Below are 21,092 nucleotides of genomic sequence, written 5' to 3' on the forward strand. Positions count from 1 at the left end.
GAAGTCTGATTTCTTTCCTCTGGTGTAATATTTCATCCTGAAAATTTTTTGTCCTGAACTGGACAAAACCAGTAACATCTGTCCTGGTTTTGGCTGGGATAGAGTTAATTTTCTTCTTAGTAGCTGGTACAAAGCTGTGTTTTGGATTTAGTATGAGAATAAGGTTAATAACACACGGATGTTTTTAGTTGTTGCTAAGTCTGCTAACTAATGTTTATACTAAATCAGGGACTTTTCAGTTTCTTGGGCCCTGCCAGGGAGGGGGCTGGAGGGGCACAAGATATTGGGAGGGGGCACAAGAATTTGGGAGGGGACACAGCCACAACACTGCCATTACACACTATAGAATGAATATATAAACTGGGGGGAATTGCCTGGGGGCTGCCAACCAATGCCCAGGGACTGGTTCGGCATTGGTCAGCAGGTGCTGAGCAACTGTATTGTGTATCATGGTTTGGTTTTTTTTTTTTTTTTTTTTTTTTTTTTTTTTTGTTGGTTTTTTTTTTTTAAATTTTATTTCTTTCTCCCTCTCTCTCCTTTCATTACAGTTGTTGTTGCTGTTATTATTGTTACATCTTAATTTATTTTAATAATTAAATTGCTCTTCTCTCAGCCCATGAGTTTTACCTTTTTCCCGATTCTCCTCCCCATCCTGCTGGGAAGTGTCAGGCTGGAGTGAGTGCTGCATGGTGCTTAGTTGCTAGCTGGGGTTTCAATCATGACAATGTCTCTTCTTATTCCCTTGTTTTCAGGAGAAAAGGAGGGTAGCAATGAAGAAAAATGTATTTTGCAACATTTAAATGACTCAGATAAGAATTATTCTGAGAGATTGAATTTAAAATTAAAAATTACTTGTAACAATCTTTCTCCCTTTTTCCTAGTCTCCCCTCGTTTTATCCAAAACTGGTTTGATTCTGCGAGTACAAATTATGTTGTTGTAGGGATTCTTCACAGAGAGTTTATTAAAGGGAAAAATAAAACGAAATGAATGATGATCAACTACAGTTCATCAAATCCTGCAAGGGACACTGCTACATGTGGCACTCATTGAAAGTGGTAGGAGATTGGTTTAGGACAGATAACAGAAAATATGTTTTTACAGAGTGTCTAGTGAAGTATAGAAGAAAATTTTTGATCACTTTAATAAGAGATCAGAAGGACATTGCCAGCTTTTTACCAGTTTGCAAAACTGCTACTGTGGTTACTACAAATGTAATTTTTAATATTTTCTGGATACACTGGTGTCTTCTGACACTGGCTTTGCTGGCTCCTGGGTGTTCAATTGGCACTTTTTCTGTGTGTGTTTATCTCTGATCGTACCCGTGCTTGATATACTTGTGAAATAAAAAAGAAATTAACAGGTCTTGTAGTTTCCCAAACTGTCATGCTAAAATAAATCATAAGCATAATTTGGGAAGCTTGTCAAACTGTAATTGGGATTAGCTTTATTGGAGACTCTGTTGTGGTGGCTACTAAGCAAAAGATAGAACATAATTAATGACAGCCACTTCAAATCACCTTGTATTATGTGCCTTTTAACTGTTGATTTATTGATGCAAAATTACAGTGAGGTGGCAGCGCCTGCCACTTCAGCATATTTGGGTGAGCCATTCAGTCATCTTCAACATACTTCCTATGTGGGCTGGCAGACACAGCTCTGCATCAGGTGGCTTCGCTGCCAAGGGAAGACAATGTACCCTGGAACTGTTCAGGCAAGTGCTGCTTCAAGTATGTGCTTAGTGTTTTTCCTGATCCCTCTTCTACTTCAGCAGCACTAGCTTTGCTCGTGTACCTATACAGGACCTTGACTTGAGTCAAGAAAAAGCGCATTATAGCAGGACCACCCTTCTAGACACACTGTATTGCAAGGAAGAACAATCGGTGGTTGTGCTTCAACCAAAATAACACACAGACTCCTGCAAATTCAATAGCCCACTGAAAAAAAAAGTAGATCTCAAAAGAGTATGAAGTCTAGGAAGTGGCAGGTAATTAAGTTTTATGTCAATATCAGTGTGTAACATTCAACTGAAATCTGATCACAGTTATAATATATCTGTAGTTTTCTGATATCCTGTGCTGGAGGAAGAGGGAGGGATAGAAAATTATCAGACCTGCAAGAAACCAATCGAAGAAACTTATCTAGTCACCTTCAATTGCAGATGGCTACTTAATAGTCCTTTAGTTCAGAAGAAACCACAAAATACTTCCTAGCTGCTTGTAGCATACTTAAAATCTTGAGTACAAAAGGTAAAAGCCTCAAAAGTTGCAAAGAAAGCAGGAGGGACCAAGAGGTCTAAATCTTCATTGTACCTGGAAATGTGTTAAACAATTTCCCATATGAGCCTGGTAAGCTGATCATAGGTCATTACATAGACTAGACTCGAAAAAGTACTATTGACCTGTGCCAGTGTGACTTAAGGAAGGGTTCCTGGCATGTCAATGTGATACATTAACAGGGTGGCAAAATGATGCAGTTGATGATGCTGCCTAATAAAGGCTTGATAACACTGTTACATAGGTGATTCCTTTGGGTCGATGACTACCTACACACAAAGGATTTTTGGGGATTGATGACACCAATACTTTTCTTTCGCATGGAGTTGCACAAGGTTCAGTTCTTCAGTTTTCTCTTCAGTCCCTTCCAGCATCCAAGCATGGTAAGTTGCAAATACACCTAAGCATGTGAAATGCAGTAGTCTGTTATAGGCAAAAAGGGAATAAAGGGTTTTGATCGAGAGGGAAGCATCTTAAAGTAGTAGAAGAGGAGAGGCGTTAACAAATAACATGACCTGGAACAGATATGCTGAAATTGACAAATGAGAGTTATGGGGAGGCCAGAAGGTCTGTAGAAGTTTGGATTTTCTGTAGGCCAAGTGAAGAGGTCATTACAGGGTTTCACGTGCCTGGGGGCATGCTCTCTTAACTCTGATTTCAGCAGGATTATTGCGATCAGATTGCATCCTGATACAGATCAAGACATTTCTCTGACTGAAAAAACACTTCAAGAGGAATCTCTAGGAATGACAGCCTTTGCCACTGTCAGAGGACTTCTACTGTATAAACTAAGTGGCAAAATTCTGTGATAACTTCTGTTATCGTGAGGGGTTTTTGCCTTTCTTCATTGGTTGCTAGAATGTATTTCTGTAATCCATGCATTTCTGTGTATTATAGATTGCATACAATTCATTCATTGTGTTTGGACATTTGTTTTCAAATGAAGGTAATCCATAAGTTTATTATGTAAAATAACTTATATGAGAGAATGTCTGTGGAAGAAGATAACTAGGATATTAAATAACAAATGGATGAATGTGTTCTGGATTTTAAAGTAATGGCTGGGACTATTCATCTTTTGTCTGATGCTTCTGGAGTTTTCCATTGGTTACTTCAAGTGCAGAAGTTTGAAAAGGCAGGTTATAATCTTGTTCTTCAGCACTCTGTCATGCATATTCCTCCATTCACTGAAATTTGTGTTGTTGCTACAACACTGAATATTCAATTGTAAATTAAATAGCACTTCCTTGCATAGCATATAGCTGTGGCAAGAGACAAAAGCGCCTTTTGATAAATAAGTATGTCATTTTTTCTTGCTGGCAGGGTAGCTGGTATTCTTGAAGCCCTTAGTAGTTCGTCTCTGTGAATGACTGTGTTTGGTCATTGCTGTAAGATCTGCAAGCTGATCTCCCAGGCGGAGTAGACAGCAAGGAATATACTGAGATCACCTATAGTAATGCAAAGTGCAGAACCTTTCCTGTCATCTTTGAAGAAGGATGTACTGTACTACTTTTAAACAGTTATTAAAGCTTTGAAGAAGAAGAGATTGGGATTGGAATATCCGTAAACAGCTAGTCACATCTGTGGATTTTTATTCCAGATAGCCAGAGGAGGTTCAGCACCTTTGAAGGTATTAAACAAAACCAGCCTTGCTTGTTTTAGCTCTACTTGAAATGCAGGTGGGGGTGTGAGGTGTGGGGTGGAAGTGTTTGCTAAATGAGAGAGAACAAAATTGGCTTTAAGAGTAAAATATCTTCTTGAGTGAGTACCAAAATAATAGCATGAAAAACCAAAATAAACTGTCCTCTTACAGAAATACTATAATGTGTCTTTCATCAAGTAAAGCCATGAGATAAGGACAGGGTTCCTGCATTGATACAGTTGTTATTGTTCAATGTAAACCAGTAGATTATTAATGCTTGCACCAAGAATCTCCCCTGTTCTCCTTTGTTTTTCTTCATCCTCTTCTGCATCTCTCATTTGCATTCTTAGATGTCAGTGAAGTGCTAGGCTTTGATCTTCCACATACTTAATCATTTGCTTTAAGCAAGTCCTTAGTCCTTTTGAATCTGATTTACATTTGAACCAACACTATTTACACATTGTTCCAGCACTGAAAAGGAGCCAGGAATCACATGAAAATACTGTTTAATTAAGGTTCTTTTATAGTCTGTCTTTTGGAAGAAGGTGATGTCTTCAGCGTAAAGGAGAACTTGGTTTGTAGGCTTCAGTGTGAATCTTGCATACTTTCAGTGCAGATGATTTGATGATTTGGGGTGCTGGTTTACTAAGTTCACTACAGGACTGCAATGGCCCACTGCATGGTATTATTAAGATTTTTAAGAACACTTCTCTGGTGCATATTGAATTATCTGTGTAGTCTGAACTGTGTTGATAGGAGGCAAAAAAAATTTCTATGTTCAAGGACTGTTAGGTCCAGATCCCATACCATTTGTTCTTTTATACCTTTTATTATTTTGAAGATCTAGCAGGTTATTCTCTTGGTTCTAATAGACATTGCAATACTTAATTTGTGCAAATTACTCTTATATTTTCTGGAAAGAAAATCCTGTATGCTCTTTCATGGTCTTCGTCAACCATTACTGATGCAACAAAGTCTTTAATTGGATTATTTTTCTTTTAAGTGGAATGATCAGAAATTGTTTTTTCTGTAAATAATAATGAAGCAAGATGATATGGAAAAATTACGATTCTAAATGAGAAAAATAATCTTAATAGAAACACTTTAAAATGAAAACTATATTATTTTATTGTAAATTATTCATAGGTTATCAAGTTTAGACGAGGATTGTGAACCTAACTTTGTTATGGTTCTTTAATATGTCTTTAATATAACTTTAATGTTTAAATCTATGATGCAGGGAATGAAATTCTACTCAGGGAAACCATTTTGATTTCTGTATAATTGGAAAAGTTTATGTATTCAGTGGGCTAATAGTACTTAGAGCAGACATTTATCTCCATGACTTTGTAATGCCACAGTATAACGTCGAACACAGACAAGATTGTACTTGGACAAATAGTGCTTTTTTAGGAAAAGAATGGGCTACATCTGTTGTGCTCTCTTATTGCCAATAAAAGGGATGATCAGGAAAGTTCTCAGCTTCTGTTACCTGGTAGGTACAATTGGTCGTACTGAATTTCTGTCGACTTTACGTTAACTTTACTCAGATTACTTTTTAAGGCTTCTTTTGCTATTTCAGCTTATTTAACTGCTGTTTTTTCCTTCAGCATCTTTGGTGCTCATGTGGTCATTGAATTCTCTTTGTCACTGCCATAAAAACTATAGCTTGCTTTCAAATATGACTCCAACATGTAAAGCTGTTCCTTCAGTAATCGTCAAGCTCCAGTTCTCCCAAGGTTTTATTAATTTCCAGAGTTCCTGAGAACTTTTCTGCAGCCCTTCTGGCCATGTAAAGTTCTCCAGAAAGACAGAGTGCATGAACATCTAAAGTGTTGACATCTCTAGTTAACCACCAGACAGTTGTTGAAGTGAGTTATTTCAATGTCAAGAACCTTCAACTCTCTATACTTGAGCAGTGGAGAAGGTGGGTTTTCCACAGGTTTTTTTGTTTTCTTTTGTTCTATGCACTGAAGATATGCAAAACCTTATTGGAAGGCATCTGAGAAATTACAAATGTGCCCTTGCAAGGTGTATTCAAATAGGTGTAATCAAATCGTGTACTCAAGATTAAACCTGTATTCTCTTTCTACATTCAGTTGTTCCCTCTTTTCTTCATCCCCTCAAATGTTTCTTCTGTTTGTATTTATAGTCCCTTTAGCAATATTTCCTCAGCTTCTAGGCTTTTACTGGCTGTCTCAGATTTTTCATGTCATTGACTTGTTTCTCAGTTTGTCAGAGTTTCTCAGCTATTTCAACTGTGTGTCTCCAGCTTTCCGGCAACACTTTTCAACTTTTTCCACTGCATTTTTTGGTACTCTGAGGCAGGACCTTTCTGTTCCATTAGCAGTTAATCTCCTTTTCTTTGGAAGTAATCTAGTAATTTTTTTTTTTTAGCACAAGCTAGTGCTTTGCTGGTGTTTGAAGCTACCTACTTGGCTCTTTGGTCATCAACCTGAAATTTGCAAAACACAAAACACACACAGAAGAGGTAGCAGTAGCCTCTTTGTTTGTCTGCAGTTCTTATGGTTGTTGAGTGCAGAAAAATATGACTTCATTTAGACATGAAGAGTTCCATGTTTCTCCAGAGTAGCGTTCTGAGTAAAACATACACACTGACAGAAAGACACTTTATAGCGAGTGTATTAGTAAAAATTTACAAAATTCTGTCATTTAAAATGTAATTTAAAGCAGATTTTTCAAAGTTTAAGTTAGATTTTAAGCATGAAATATTCTCTTTTGAACTCAGGTTGTAAGTTGTAGTGGATTTTTGGTGGTCTGCCTGATCTGTGTTCTTTTGTGCAAATTTAAATTTGAGGTAATATTCAAATAGTTTCCTGTTCTGCCGAACTCTTGAAAAATGACACACTTCTAGATTTGGAAAGGTAGTTTTCTAAACCCCATGAAAAAAGAATGTTGAAGTGTTGCATCAGTTTTGGGTAGTTTTAGCTTCTTGTGCTATTAGAAGAATAAAGTTTCATTTACGTTGATTTATTCTGTTTAGTTTCGTGGCTCGTTCAACACAGAGTTGAAATACCAGAAAAACTGACTCCCGTTTTTCAATTTATGTTGAAGAACTAAATTTGAGGGGGTGAGTTTTATTAGTTCAGAAGTCAAAAGACACTGACTGAAGAAACTGGCTTAATTCATACCCTATAGATATAGATGTTGATGCTACTGCTTTATTTGTTCTAATAGTCTTGCACCTGGGTCTTTTTTATCCTGCCTGGCTTGACCTCCCTCCAAGCCTGTTTCTTTGTCATGAGCTGAGCAATACTGTCTTCATGCGCCTGGAGTCAGTTCCCCAAATGGGAATGGGAGCTGGGGGACTGTGGTAGAAGAGAGAGGTCATGAGAGAAGGAGCGTGCTCACAGACTACAGCGACAGCTTGCAGTGAGGTCTCTAGCGTGGGGTAGAGTTCCTGTGGATAAGGTCTTAGCCCTGGTAAAATGAGGCTGATAAGGAGCATAGGGTAAGAGTGAAGAACAGAGACCTTGGCTGTATCCGTAGCTTTCAGCTGGGAGGCACATAGCCTCCAGCATTCATTCACCAAAAATGCCTCAGAAGCAGTATCTTGCCTATAGGTTTAAATGTAGAAGTATCTGGTATGTGCATCATGTAAAATTCAGGATGGCCTGTCTGCACAGATGTGCCTGGATCTTCCTTTTCTGACCAGAACATGGACTTAGCCTGAGTCCTATTTATAATAATTTTGTCTGGGAAATAGAACCACTTACAACTAAAATTCTCACTGTATGGTTTTTCTTCAATAATAACATAACAGGGGTATTCAGATGACATAAATTCACCAATCACTTAACAATTTTTTAACCATACACATGAACCAAGTTTAGGAAAAGTGTGCTGTTAATCTCTGATCTGCTCAAATTAATAACTTTACTATAAAATACTGGTATTTTGCCGGTGTGGAGATAGTTAATTCATTGTGGTGTCTTGGGATTGATTGCTTAGGTTTTTTGATTACCAAATTTCTTATTTCTTCATTCTTTTAGGGAACTGTAGAAAGTGTGCCTCTTCGTCCTCAGTAAATAAGTGTCTGGAGTCACAGCAATATGTTGCCTCGGCTATTCTATCCTAAAAGCGTTGATTACTTTCTGAAAGGCTTCAGTTCTCTGGCAGTCTCAGGCCATATTTTCTCTGATAACAACCTTTTTGTTGTTGGTATAGACAGCATAGCTCTGGATTTTGTTCTCTGACTATCAGTCCATTAATCCAGAGCATTTGTCTCATTTGCTGAAACTACAAAGATTTGAATTAGGATTCATACATTTGTAGCACACACAAAAAAAATCTCAGTTGCATCTTCTGGAAAAAAGGGGAGACAACTTTTTTCTAAGAAAACCCGAGATCAAGTACAATACTTCTGTTGTATGCCCTTTATGCCTTTTTTTAAGTTTTTGGCATTTTTAAAATTTTTTTCAAAGATGACCAAAGCCTCTTGCCACTCTCCCTTCCTGTTTTTTTCCCTTATCAAGTGCTACTGTGTAAAACTGGATACTCTGCCTGTGCCATCGCAAGATGAATGCATAACCTTTTCAAATGGCATCTGCTAGAGTTTTGTGTATTCATCTAAACCAGAAATATTTGACATCCATGGTCTCTCAAAACATCTCCCCTTGTAGGCAATTAAAAAAAAAGTTCCAATTTTGCATGAGTTTTGCCTTGTGCAAAAGCAAGGGAGGACGTACCTTCTTTATGTTTCCTTATTTGTTATATCCTGCAGTTGTCTTACTCTGCTCTCTGGCTTCAAGAGCGGTGAGGCTGCAATGGGGATCGATCAGTCACTGCAAGCCCTCTGCTATCCCAAAGTGGTTCATTACTGGTGTGTTAGCATTACTGGTCTCAGTTAGCAGTCAGTAATGAGCTGCATACATTTTATTCTATTTAGGTCTTTGTATAATGCAGGTAATGTAAGCTCCAGTGGAGGTCACGTTAGACATTGAAAAATGCAAATGAATTACCAAAGGGAGGGGGAAATGTTTTTATCCCCTCATTGAAGTCATTGAAGTAAGAAGCTGCTTACCAGCCAGTTTAGTATGGAAGATAATTTCTAGTCCAACAAACAGATATTTGCATATCTAAGGAAGTGAACAAGCACTATTAAGAAAAATGGACAGACCGTGTCTTGAAGATGGGGGAAACAAAATGAGTCAGGATGAAAGATCAAGTCTGTTTAGATCGCAGGAACATTTCAAGGGTGAGATTGGTAAAAGGCTGTTGTGGTTTAACCAAGGGGCATGCAGGAATATGAAGATCTAAGAGGGAGTGGAGGAGTGCACCTGAAAGTGTTCTGTGGGAAGTTCATCTCTTGCAGATGTATTCTCAGACCAGAACTTCTGATGAATTTTTTGATGATAAGGAAAACATGAAACAAGGTGTGCACAAGGACTGGAGTTGTGATTGCCTGCTTGTCAGTGGCAGCTGAATATGGATGTGAGTATGGATCAGTGTAAATACGTTAAGCATAGATTTTGTCTATTTGGTGGTAAATTTCATAAGCATTTGTTACAACGTGTCTGTTTTGAAAGTTACTGATAAAATATGTTTCTGATTTTTGACCTTAATTTGGCTTAAATGTGATTTAAGGGAACAAAGCAAGCATATTTCATACAACAGGGGACCAGTACCATACCCTAGGGCATTTGTGTATTGTAAAGGTACCCAGGAAATACTAATAGGAGTTGGTGTTGCTGTCATCAGCCCCCTTGTCAAGTATAGTCACTCTGTCAGTGGAGGGAAGAGATTTAATCCATCACTTTTCCAGTATTTCTTCCACAACAGTGAGGAGGACTGTCACTTGTCCAGGCTGTCATCGTGTGTGCAGCTCTGCGTGTTCTCAGAGCTCTGCATGATTTTCTGTCGGGTTTCTTTTCTGGTGGGATATTGGATTATCAATCTTACTCACTGTGTCAGAGATCTGACTGATCTCTATAAACTTTGTTCTGGACGGGATGACTCCTGTTGTTTGTCAGGCTCTGCTTTTCCTTCTTTCTGTGTCTCCCAGTAGTCTGTTGTTGAGGTACTTGTCCCAGGTCTGTCACAGCCTCTTCTGTTCTCAGCTCTTGTTAGCTCCTTGCCAAACTTCAATAGTACAGTTCAGTTTGTGTCAGTCACCCGCCTTTCTTTAGTGTGTCACTTTTATTTTGTAATTTCAGATTAAAAGCATTTCTTTCTAGAGCTTTGTTTTTACATGGTTTGCAGTATTCTTCCATTTCTGTATCACACTTTCACATTTGGGTTCCACTCTCCGAGTTAATTGAAACTAGTAAACCCTTCAAATATGTCTGAAACCACAACTGTCAGGAATAAGGCTACTTTCTAATTCTTTTATTTCTTTTTACTAGTACCTATTGCTTCCAGATGCAGAATGAAGCACCATTTCCATCTTTTCCCATTGTTTTCCATGCTTAGAGAGATTTTCGGCTCTGGTGGAGGTTTCAACTGCTCTACTTTTCCATCCTGTTTGTTTATTTTAATTCCTTCCCCCACCCCCCCACCCCCTGCTGATAAGCATGTGGGGTTTAGGAGTAACTCTTGGCCCAAGATGCTTAAAAAAGACTCTTTATTCAGAGACATACTACTGCTTGTCTCTGCGTACCAGGACGTGGGCTGAGTAGAATCTGTAGCTCAGCTTTCCTGTGCCAGGAAAGCAAAGCTTCCTTAGAAGTTCAGGCCCTGGTGCTGCATCTTATTGTGGGAGATTTGGGGTAACTGTGTAGGGAAGGATAACTTTTTTCCGTCACAATCTTGCAAGCCTGCTTTTTAACTGTGGTTTTTAACCTGTGATGGGTAACTGTACAGCACATTGCTGGCAGCCTGTGCCCGTGCTGACCTGGAGCGGAATGAAGGTGTAAATTCTCTTGGTTAAATCTCTCCGGGATGTCTAAATGGACTAAGAAGTTCAGCTTTAACTTTTTGGTCCCACTGATCCATTGGGGTGTTCCTGTGAGCCTTGTGTAAGGGTCAATACGGACTCTGTGACAAGACTTAGGGGTTACATCCTTGGGTGTGAGTGGGGAGGAGAAAGCATAGGGTTGCATGAGAACGGAGTGAGTCCTCTGTTATCCGTGTTTCTTTAGAATTCAGGATTGTGGGGTTTTTTTTGTATTGTGTCACAGAAAGATACTGGTTCTTGGTGTATAAAATAATGAATAGATTACTATTTTTACTATTAAGATAGTAAAAAATTATCCTGATGTAATATTATTTAAAGAATTTGCATAAGAATGTGATATAAAATTTATTTTAGGGCTTAGTATAAACAGCAAGACCTAAAAACAGTATCTCAGGAGCTATCCAGGACAGTGCATCTGTATTTCTTTCATCTTGCTCTGGACAAGAGGAGAAGATAAATAGATACAGTCCGCACAAAAACATTGACTTCAGATGGAGCACATATGACTAGTTATATTGTAATTTTATCTCCAACTGGAACACTGTGATACATATTTTTGAGACAATGGTAATGTGAAATACCTGCCTGTTTTCCCAAAATTACTATTTCTACTTCTTCTGCTTAACTGTGCCCGTCGCCTGTGAATACGATCTCACTTGAAAGCAAACATAAAAGAGGTAAATCTGAGTATATGGAGTGTTGTGCTAATGGAAACATTCATATCTTTATTACTGTGATGCAAATCAGTGTTCTGTATACCAGATGAAAAGAATTATTTACCTCATTATAATCCTTAAGTAGTATTGATTTCTGGAGCTTTCTGTGTACCTGCACCTCAGCTTTGCAGTGAAGGGAAGGAGTATGGCAGTGGCACTTGATCGTTTTCTTTGCAGCAGTATTCATACTGGAAGTGCTCGGTAATCAGTGGTGTGTTGTTTTCAGCTGTAGAATCCTCATGCTCTATTAACTGTGGTGGTAGGAAAATGACTGTTGGCAATTTTCCATCATGTCAGTGCTCTTATATATATTGGAGACAGTATTTATGAAGGCAACAAAAGTCTTTCTTGTTTTTTCTTCTCTCCAGATCTTTCGGTGTTGAGAGTTGGGATATATTTTCTCTGTTCATGTGTTGTGTATATACTGTAAGGGATGCACATACAGTACTACCCCTGTAGCTTAGAGTAACAGAAACCTGAATTTCACTCTCTGCTGGTTTGTTCTAACTATGTTATGCTGACTAAGTGTGTAACTCTATGTTCTAATGTATGTCTGAGTCTAGAATACCCACATTAGACTGAGGGATGGGAAAAAAGGTTTATATTTCTAAAGAAATCTTGTGAAAGATTTTTTTCCCCCCCCCTGCCTTGTTTGTTACTGTACAGCAATTACTAATGATCTGACCAGGTATTACTTAAAAGGAAGGCATTGTTCATGTAGAGACTGATACAACCCAGGTGATATATAATCTAGCCTCAATGGGCGATTGCATTCATTTTTCATTTTAACATTGAATCATTTGATATACTTTGAAATAACAAAGCAGTGATCTGTAGATTTGGGTTATGAAAATTGAAAGCAATTTCATAATATGCATGTCAAATAAAATCAACTGGTTTCTATTTTATTTTATTAAACTGAAAACTAGCCATCACCCACTGTCAAGGCTCAGTTGCTTGAAAAAATTGCAAAACTTTTCTTTCTATATTACTGCTTGTTCTCCCCCCTTATGCTCCCCAGCTTTCTCTCCCACATTTTTTTTTTTCTTCCCTTTTGGATTCTTTAGTATTCACATTGCATTAAACATCTGCTATTTGTATCAAACACTCTGGAAATCCATCCATTGTTTATGTCAGTTAATGTTAAGTAATACTTTGTACAGCAATAAGAAGCAATAAAAACCCCAGCAATAAACTGCTGTGTGTCAGTGATTTCTCCTCAGGGTCTGCAACAAGCCATTTGATTTGACTGAAATAATGGCAAACAGTTTTAGACCTTTGCATTAACTCTGCAGGATAACGTCCGTGTGGGTTAGTAAGTGTCATGCTCACAGAAGGGTATTGGTGGTGTAGTCCCAGAGATAACAACTGATGTGTGCCAGAATAACCGTTTGGATAAACAGAACTGCTAGCTGAAGATTTCCCATGGGGCTGTCATCCAGGTTTTTGTGACTTTTGTGTATTTGAATACTTTGCATCTAGTGAGAGAAGACAGAAGAATACTATTAAGCTTAAATACATAATATTAAGTTTAAATAAAAATAATAGCTAGAAGACAGCTAATTTATAGTAGCTAAGTCCTAAGTGCCAAAAGTGAGATAGTGAAATAGTTTAATTTTCAGGAAACGTGCACTCAGTATTTTCTGAAAATCAGGCGTTTCAAAGTGAGCATTCAAATCTATTAGTTGTGTTTCGTTCTGCTGTTGCAGTCAGTTGGGGACCTCTCTGTTGGCTTCAGAGAGCTTTCACCAGGTCCTGGGATGCTTGGGTTTTGGGTTTTTTTTTTCCTTCCCAAATAATTCTTTAAGGGGATGAAATATATACAAGGAAAACTTGGTTTCCAGCATAAACTTCTCTGCCACATACTAGGCACACAGTGCAGAAAAGAAAGTTTTTCAGTAGCCAGTTTAGGTATTTCTTATAAATATGTTAGCAGAAAATACAGATTATTTTTTTTTTATAGTAACTACTGTTTGATTAATGGTTTTGAACCAGAGCTGTCACTTTTTGTAGTTGCTTTGTTCCTTGAAATCTGCATAAATCATTAAATGGTATTCTGTTACTGAAAAGCACCTTCTACTTAGTAAAAGAAATGGCTTTGATTAAGGAATTTGAGTGGCAGAAATATAAACCCTTTTAGTAAATAGTTCTTTTTTTTGTACAGCAACATTCATTTAGGAAATTGCACACGACCTTTAAAGAGATTTAATAAAGCTATTCATTGCATTGTACAGCATTAGGAAAGAGCAAACCCATACTTTGGGTTTTCATTTGTCAAGACTAAAATAAACTGATGTTAGTACACGCTTTCTCTTAATTTATTGAAATTGTCAAAAAAGTGAAATACCTGGTAGCAAAAATCTACATCTGAAACCTTGAAGAAACCCTCTGTGAAGAAATGAATGTAAATAATATTGTCAGAAGCACACAGGTAAATTCAAATTATTTTCATAGTGCCACTTTTGTAATGAAACCAGGGATTTTAAGGGACAATGGAGTGAACAGTCTATCGCTGTGTGCCTCCTCATTTTATTAAGGAAAATGTGTGTCTAAAATGCTTGATAGAAAATTCTTGTTTCTCACTGTGTGTTCTCATTCACAAGTTGCAGTGTGTCAGGATGCAGATTTATTTGGGTGACTTATTATGTATGATAACAGAAAATTTGCAGAAATTGTTTACACATTTAGGTAGGTACTCTTCCCCAGCCCCCCCCCGGTCGGTGCTTTTTATCTTTCATCTTGAGCATTAGAAATTTAATAGCCATATGTTCTGCAGGATCTAGCCCTCGGTTGCATTTCAACCAGCAGCTAAACCAAATAAAACTGCAGTACATAGTATTAGTAAATGCTAGTAAATGTGTTAATGCATGCGGATGTCCATCTGTCTTTCTGTGTTTATCCATACAGTCATATTTACATGTATAGTAAGGATGTGTGTCTGTTATACCAGTGGAATCACAGTGGTAGAAAAGGTGCTTAGATATTTGTGAAAGAGTAGGATGATAAAGGGGGGGAGGACCCCCAGATTCAGGATACTCTGCATGGGAGAGTTGTATCTTGTTTTGTGTTTGATCCTATTCAGTTCTGACCCCTCTCTTAACACAAGAGTGATGTTCCCAGTTGCATGGTTTAGGGAATTCAGTGGTTTTTAAGGGTGCCTAGAAAATACCGTAACTGAGTGGGGGGAAAGAAAAAAAAAATCATTTGTTTGAATTGAACAGATACCAAGTTCTGTGGGATAAAGGTGGGATAAAGTTAAAAAAACATCAAATGTTGATTTGCTTTGTGACCAGCTTAGGTGTTAAATTGCTGACTTCTATTCTGCGCTATGATGATACTTGCTAAATAATGTCAGACAATTATATTTTGATGTAAGCTCACATAATTGTGATGTCTTAATTAAATGTTTGGAAATAAAAGAAGCTGTTGAGCTATGTACAGTTTTTGTAACTTGAAATGTTTTTCATGAGATTCGTACAGAAATAGATTTAAAACCAGTCCAAATGTTCTGCTTGTGTTCGAGTAATTGTACCAGTGTAGTAAGTTAGTGTGAAGTTCCAACACGTTTTTGTCCTGATGGCTTTTCTGGCAATTTTATTTTAGCTGTATAGTTTTTACTTCTTGGTCATGAATTTAGTCTCTGTGAAGGCCAAGAGGTGGAAACCCTCTATTATTCCAGCAGTACACAGAACTCTCTGCACTGCTGTATCAGGAAATCTCAAGTAACAGTTTTATGATATATGAGGATATTATTCTCTGCAAGCAATAACATGCATTTCTATTTCCCCAGCAATATCCACATAATCAAACATTCACAAGTGCTTTACAAAGAATTTAATTAAATAGTGTGCAAAGTAACTGGATGCAGCATGCACACAAGCTGTTATATATTCAGTAGTTCATGTTTTGCAGTTGGTGCAGAACACTTTGAACAGTAATATGTGTGAATGGTATTTCTATCAAAATGTGCATCATCACCCCTCCTTTTGTACTTTGCTCCTTAAAAATTACACTAAAACCTTAACAGATGTCACCTCCAGGAGCACAGGATACCTTCCTCAGTGCTGTAATGGCATGATAAAAGTGGGGAAATATAAATTCTCATGTTGAGACTTGAACATCAAACATTGTCCCTCTGAAATCAAACATTTATGACTCCCTGGAGAAAGATATAGATCATTGTGTCTTTTATCACAAAACTAGGCATGTTTGGAATTTTATTTAAAGATAGTGGAGCAATCAAGACCAACTGCTGAAGAATTTAATTTCTAAATTAACACCAGGAAGTTGTCATTCCGAGTTTAGACAGAGACAATGAGAAGCAAAAGATTTCTCATTTTGTGATAATGAATATGTTCAGAGTCTGTTCTGTCAGTCACTGGAGATTAAGAAAGTCTCTTCTTTGGTATTAAAGTGCAGTGCATCAGACTGTGCAATAGGAAAAGGTTGGAGTGTGTCTCTATGTTGTAGTATGCTTCTTGATTCGTTCGGAGCTATTGGTATGCTCATGTCACCTGCAAGGATTAGCATTCTGGAAACCAGCAGGGTTATCTATGACGTTTTGTTTTGTCTGTTCAGAAAAGCCCTTTAAGCGTTAGCTGATGCATGAGAGGAGTTTCCAGCCTTGCAGAGCAACAGGGCTGTGTTGGATTGGAGTGATTTAGAATATCCCTCTGCAGTTGTCTACCTGCAAGGCAGTTAGCCGTCCATCAGATTGGAAGGTTTTATTGGTATGTCAGTGCTATAAAGTATCGGTCTAAACCAGCACCAATACCAATGACACAAATAGCCAAAGACAGTCTATAATTAGCCTGTAAAGGTGTTTACTATAGGACCTCACCCTAGTTTCGCAGTTCCACAGAGTTGTTCCAGTTTATAACTGGCTGACATTGACAAAAATCTGTCTTTTATGACTGGGAAGAAAGACCAAAAGCCACAAATGAACCCAAAGGAGAGAAAGGAAACAAAAGGACCAGTTAAAAGTAGGGAACTGGTTTTACTTTCACCCTAGTTGGATTTCAGTGTTGCCTTGCTTATTTGAGGGGAGTTGCTGAAAATTTAGTTAGTGTAAGTAAGAAGAGGGTATTTCTGCATTCTTCTGAAGATGCCTTTTGGAGGAAAGTTTCATCACTGTAGGAGGAGTTACGGCTTTACAGAGTTGGGAATGGGAGAGAGCCTGTTTAATGTTAAAGAAGATTTGCTATTAATTTCAGTGATTTCACCCAGTAGCCTTTGTGTCTTTTTTTTTTTTTTTTTTTTCTGTCTTTACTCCTTCTTTATATAGCGGACAGAAGTTTTTCATTTTGCATGTGATTTATAAAAAATTGCAGTTATTCTAAAAAATAAGTACAGCAAGTTATTTTGAAGTTACTAGCATGTCTAACCTTGAACACCATGTTTCAGATTTTTACTGTATTTTCTTTAATTGGGCTCTTGTTCTAGTGTCTGCTTTTATATAAAATATTTATTCTTTACCATTTGTAGTATGTCTCTGTTTGCAATTTGGATATTTTCAGTTTGCTTTTGTTTGGAAGTAGTTGCTAGACTCTCTCTGTGCTTCCACTAGAAGGCTGATATTTTTCTGCTTCTTGGAGCAGGCCCTTTTTGGGAGTGCTGGAAAATACCCAATTTTTCCATTCCTGGTATTTCAGTGGCAACTTCCTGTGAATCCTGAAGTAAAGCTCCTGCTGTCAGGTTGTTCTCCAAGCCAATTCCACCACATGTATCAGCAAGCCAAGACAGACAAACCTGGGAGATGTGTCAGTGCTGTGATATAATTTAGAGTGTTATTTAGAATAAGCAGGTCAGAATTTTTTCTTCACGTTAGGAAGTCAACCCAGAGACCTTTCATCCCACCCAGTGCAGTACCACTGAGAGATACTTGTGTTAACTGTGAATGAACTACCTTTGGAACCAGAAGTAATACAGCCAAATGAGAGGAGTGTGGCAGCCAGGCTAATTAATTAAGAAGCCAGGCTAATTAGTTTGACTGGAGGGAGCACCATGCTGATGTGACAGTGTAGCTTCCAAAATTCTGGCTGATTTGTACACAGGTTATACTGGGCTTCTGGTACGCATACATGCTGTTTCTGGGCTCTTTCAGATGGTTTTGCCAGGTTGTGTTTTGGTTTATTGCCTGTGTCAATTTACTGTAATTTTAAATTTCTTTCCAGTCAATATAAAATAGCCAATTTTAGTTTCTTCTCAGTCTTCTGCAGTAAGACTTTTCTAACACATGGGTAGACATTGTAATATTGTCTTGTTCAACCTCATTTCACTGCTTTTTTTTTTTTTTTTTTTTTACCTGATGAAGGACCTTCCCATCTTCTTCCTAATACTTTGTCACTCGCCGAATATAAAACGAAACACCCCTGACGTTGTGTAGAGCACCATTGTTCCAGCCTGCAGGGCTGAGAGGTGACTGTCAGCGGTTCTGTTCTCAGAGGACGCATGCTAGCACTAGTGCACACTGAAGGATATCTTGTTTTGTAAGAACTGGTGATTCTGAACCATTCACCATCTTTCTGGTTGTTATGAAACAGTATTTCTTCAGTGCTACCCTTAATGTCAGTCCTTATGGTCTGATGTGCAAGATGTTCATAAAAGAGTCACTTTAATGAAAAGATAAAAAATACTTGTGGTAAAAGTCTGTTTTACTGCATTGTTATTGTATAGTAAACAATGAGAAGCAGTATCAAACCCAGAAGTAAATCAACAAAGTATTAAAAATAAGCTAGATTCTGTATAGAAAACTACAATTAGAAATATTAAGTACTGTGTTACAGCAATAACATGGTAATCGTGTGTGAATAGGTAGTGGCATAAGATAAAAAAATGAATATTTTATGAATGTTTCCTAAATAACATTACAAGAGAGCTGAAATTAAGGGTTTTTTTTTACATATATGTTATTTAAAATGCTTTTTGCGATCATTTATGGCCTTACTTCAAACAGCTCTTCAGCATAGTAGCTCCCACAAGGAGTTAATGTATTTTTTCTATTTCTAGATCTGTTAGCTGTGCCTAAGCATCCGTACGCTGCTATGGAGAACTGGGGACTGAGTGTTTTTGTGGAGCAGAGGATACTGCTAGATCCAAGCATTTCTTCTATATCATACCTACTGGATGTCACGATGGTCATTGTACATGAGCTATGTCATCAGGTATTAAAGGTGTTCAGATATTTGATATTAATATCAGAAACCATGCATTCCTTTTCGAAAATGAAAATGATTTTTTGTTGTGCATATAGACAACTGCAACTTTCATTGTAACTAGAGTCCAAATAATATGGAGATATGTAAGACACATCACTGCAACCCTGAAACTGGGAAGACTCAAAATGGGGTAGAAGAGAAAGTTAGTAGCAATGAACGACTTCCCTATCTTCTGTATGATTATATTTTGTATGTTTGTGTGTGTGTTGTTGATATGTAGACTAAACATGTTAATAACTGTAGAAAATGATTTATTACAGAACAACAGCAGAGTCATGCCGAGTTCTGTGTTCACGTAAATAATGTTTTGGCTGAAATCAGTTTGGTAGTTGTCCTCTTCTGTCACATATACACATACTTCCATTTTATTTTTCTTTTCATTTTGTTTTTAAATTTAATACTGGCCCTATGTTCACTAACAGTGGAAAATTGAGTCTTTATGTATACAGAAACTTTTGTATCAATAAGAAAACTTGACAATAAACCCATATTACAATTTATTTTATATTTCTTCCATCTTCTTATCTCAAACTAAACACATTACGAGTGTTTAATAATACTGAGTTGAATGCAAGTGTTATTGAAGAAATGTGCTGCAGGGGCAGGAAACCCTTTCTTGCACTCGAAAGAGGCATAATCATAGCTTTCAGGTTAAAATGAATGAAATCCTACTGTGTAATCAGCATGGCTTACATCTGTGACTTTACACAGTATTCTTTAAAAGGCAATACAAATTCTTAACACTTTCTGCAAATAAAAAGTACCATATAAGAGGGAGCTTTTGTAGTGGAGTTCTGATAGATGAACCTGGAAATAATGTTTGGTTCATATTCATGTTTCGTATTGGGATATGAAGTCTTCAACTACAACATGAAATTCTTATTGAAAGTTATTGCTGGTTTGTTCTCAATATGGTCATCTGATTTTGTTATATGCTCTTTATTGTGCAGTACAATAAGAGTTGCACACTGTTCTGCTAGAAAAATTACAGGCCCTTTGGAATCAGGTGTAGAAAACACATATTAGGTCATCAAATTCTGGCTCCTGTTAGTATTAGTTTTTTCCATGTGGTGCATTTTGTAGTGCTGGGTTCAGTGCTCCTGATTACAGGGTTACACCGCTTCCCTTAAAACCTTTTGATTAAATCTGATGGTCAATAACTTTTTCCTAGTGTTCAGCTTGTCTCCCTTTTTGTGAAGTCATTCCATTACTCCCAGTCATTCTTTGCACGGCTTTAATAATTTCCTCTGCTTCCAAAGCAATTTATACTTCAAATGTGGGCAATTATCACATCAGTAACTTGCCAAGTTTGTTTATTTGGTTCTCATTGAAACTGAAGCCTTTTTTCATTGCTGTGGGAATATCAGAGGATCATGAAGTAGGTGAAAACTGTATCTGAATTTATTTTAGGGTAACAAAGGACTCTATGACTACATTTAAGTGACCTTAAAATCGCAAATGAGAAGGTTTACTTGGTGTCTGTGTTGATATTACTTCCAGGGCTGTTAGCTTAATTAGAAGTATCTTCTTCCATTAATGTTGCTGCTGTTTCTGTTTTAGTGCCGTGCAGATCAGGTCCTTGCTCAGCTGCTTCACCGGGTAACTAGACAAGATAGAAAATATTCAGGTGGAAGAAATATTATTTCTACCTTTTAGATGCAGAATTGAGTCACAGAGAACATGGTTTGTTCATCTGTAAATAATGTTTAAAGGCAGAAACCTCCCAAAAACACAAGCCCCAGAACACTGTATAGCACCTCCATCACAGTGTTGTCTTTGTTTAGCCATTTTTTTCTGCTTTTATCTTAACATACTTAGAAGCCCGTCAAGGCAGCTGTAGCTGTGGATAGCATAGAGCAGGAACTGTAAACAATACTAGTTTAGCTGAAAATGTATTGAACTGAGACCAGATTGGGTCCAGCATCTCCTGCCTCTGCTGTTTAATTGTTAATTATTCACTGCATTTTTCATTGTCTTTTGCTGTGCATCATCTTGCCTTCTAACCTGGGGTGGCACATGAATATTCCTTCCCTTCACTCATTTTTTACACACAGAATAATAGAGATTAACTAAGATCACTTCTGTTGCAGCCAAAAGTAGAATCCACATCTCCAGTCTTGATTTCTATTTACTGATTTCTTTACAATTTCAGGTGAAAGGAAAGGGAACTCTCCTAAAATACGTTTTTCTAAAATATTTTTTTTAAGGTTTCTATCATTGTCCTATTACCCTTGATTTTAAACCCATGACTTTAAGACTTACAGAACATAACTGGGCATGTAGCAACCTGACCTGTGTGAAACCCTTGATAGAGTAATACAGCAGTT

General features: G+C 37.4%; 1 protein-coding gene across 1 annotated transcript in view; it reads left to right on the forward strand.

Annotated features, from left to right (window-relative positions):
* Window positions 1-21,092, forward strand: part of TRHDE (thyrotropin releasing hormone degrading enzyme) — a 211,980-nt gene that overhangs the window by 63,268 nt on the left and 127,620 nt on the right. The window contains exon 4 of the mRNA XM_040596694.1: window positions 18,557-18,711. Within this exon, the coding sequence (XP_040452628.1) occupies window positions 18,557-18,711 (155 nt within the window). The remainder of the gene's footprint in view (window positions 1-18,556; window positions 18,712-21,092) is intronic.

This window comes from Falco naumanni, chromosome 5 (assembly GCF_017639655.2).
Source record: "Falco naumanni isolate bFalNau1 chromosome 5, bFalNau1.pat, whole genome shotgun sequence".
Classification (NCBI taxonomy): Eukaryota; Metazoa; Chordata; class Aves; order Falconiformes; family Falconidae; genus Falco; species Falco naumanni.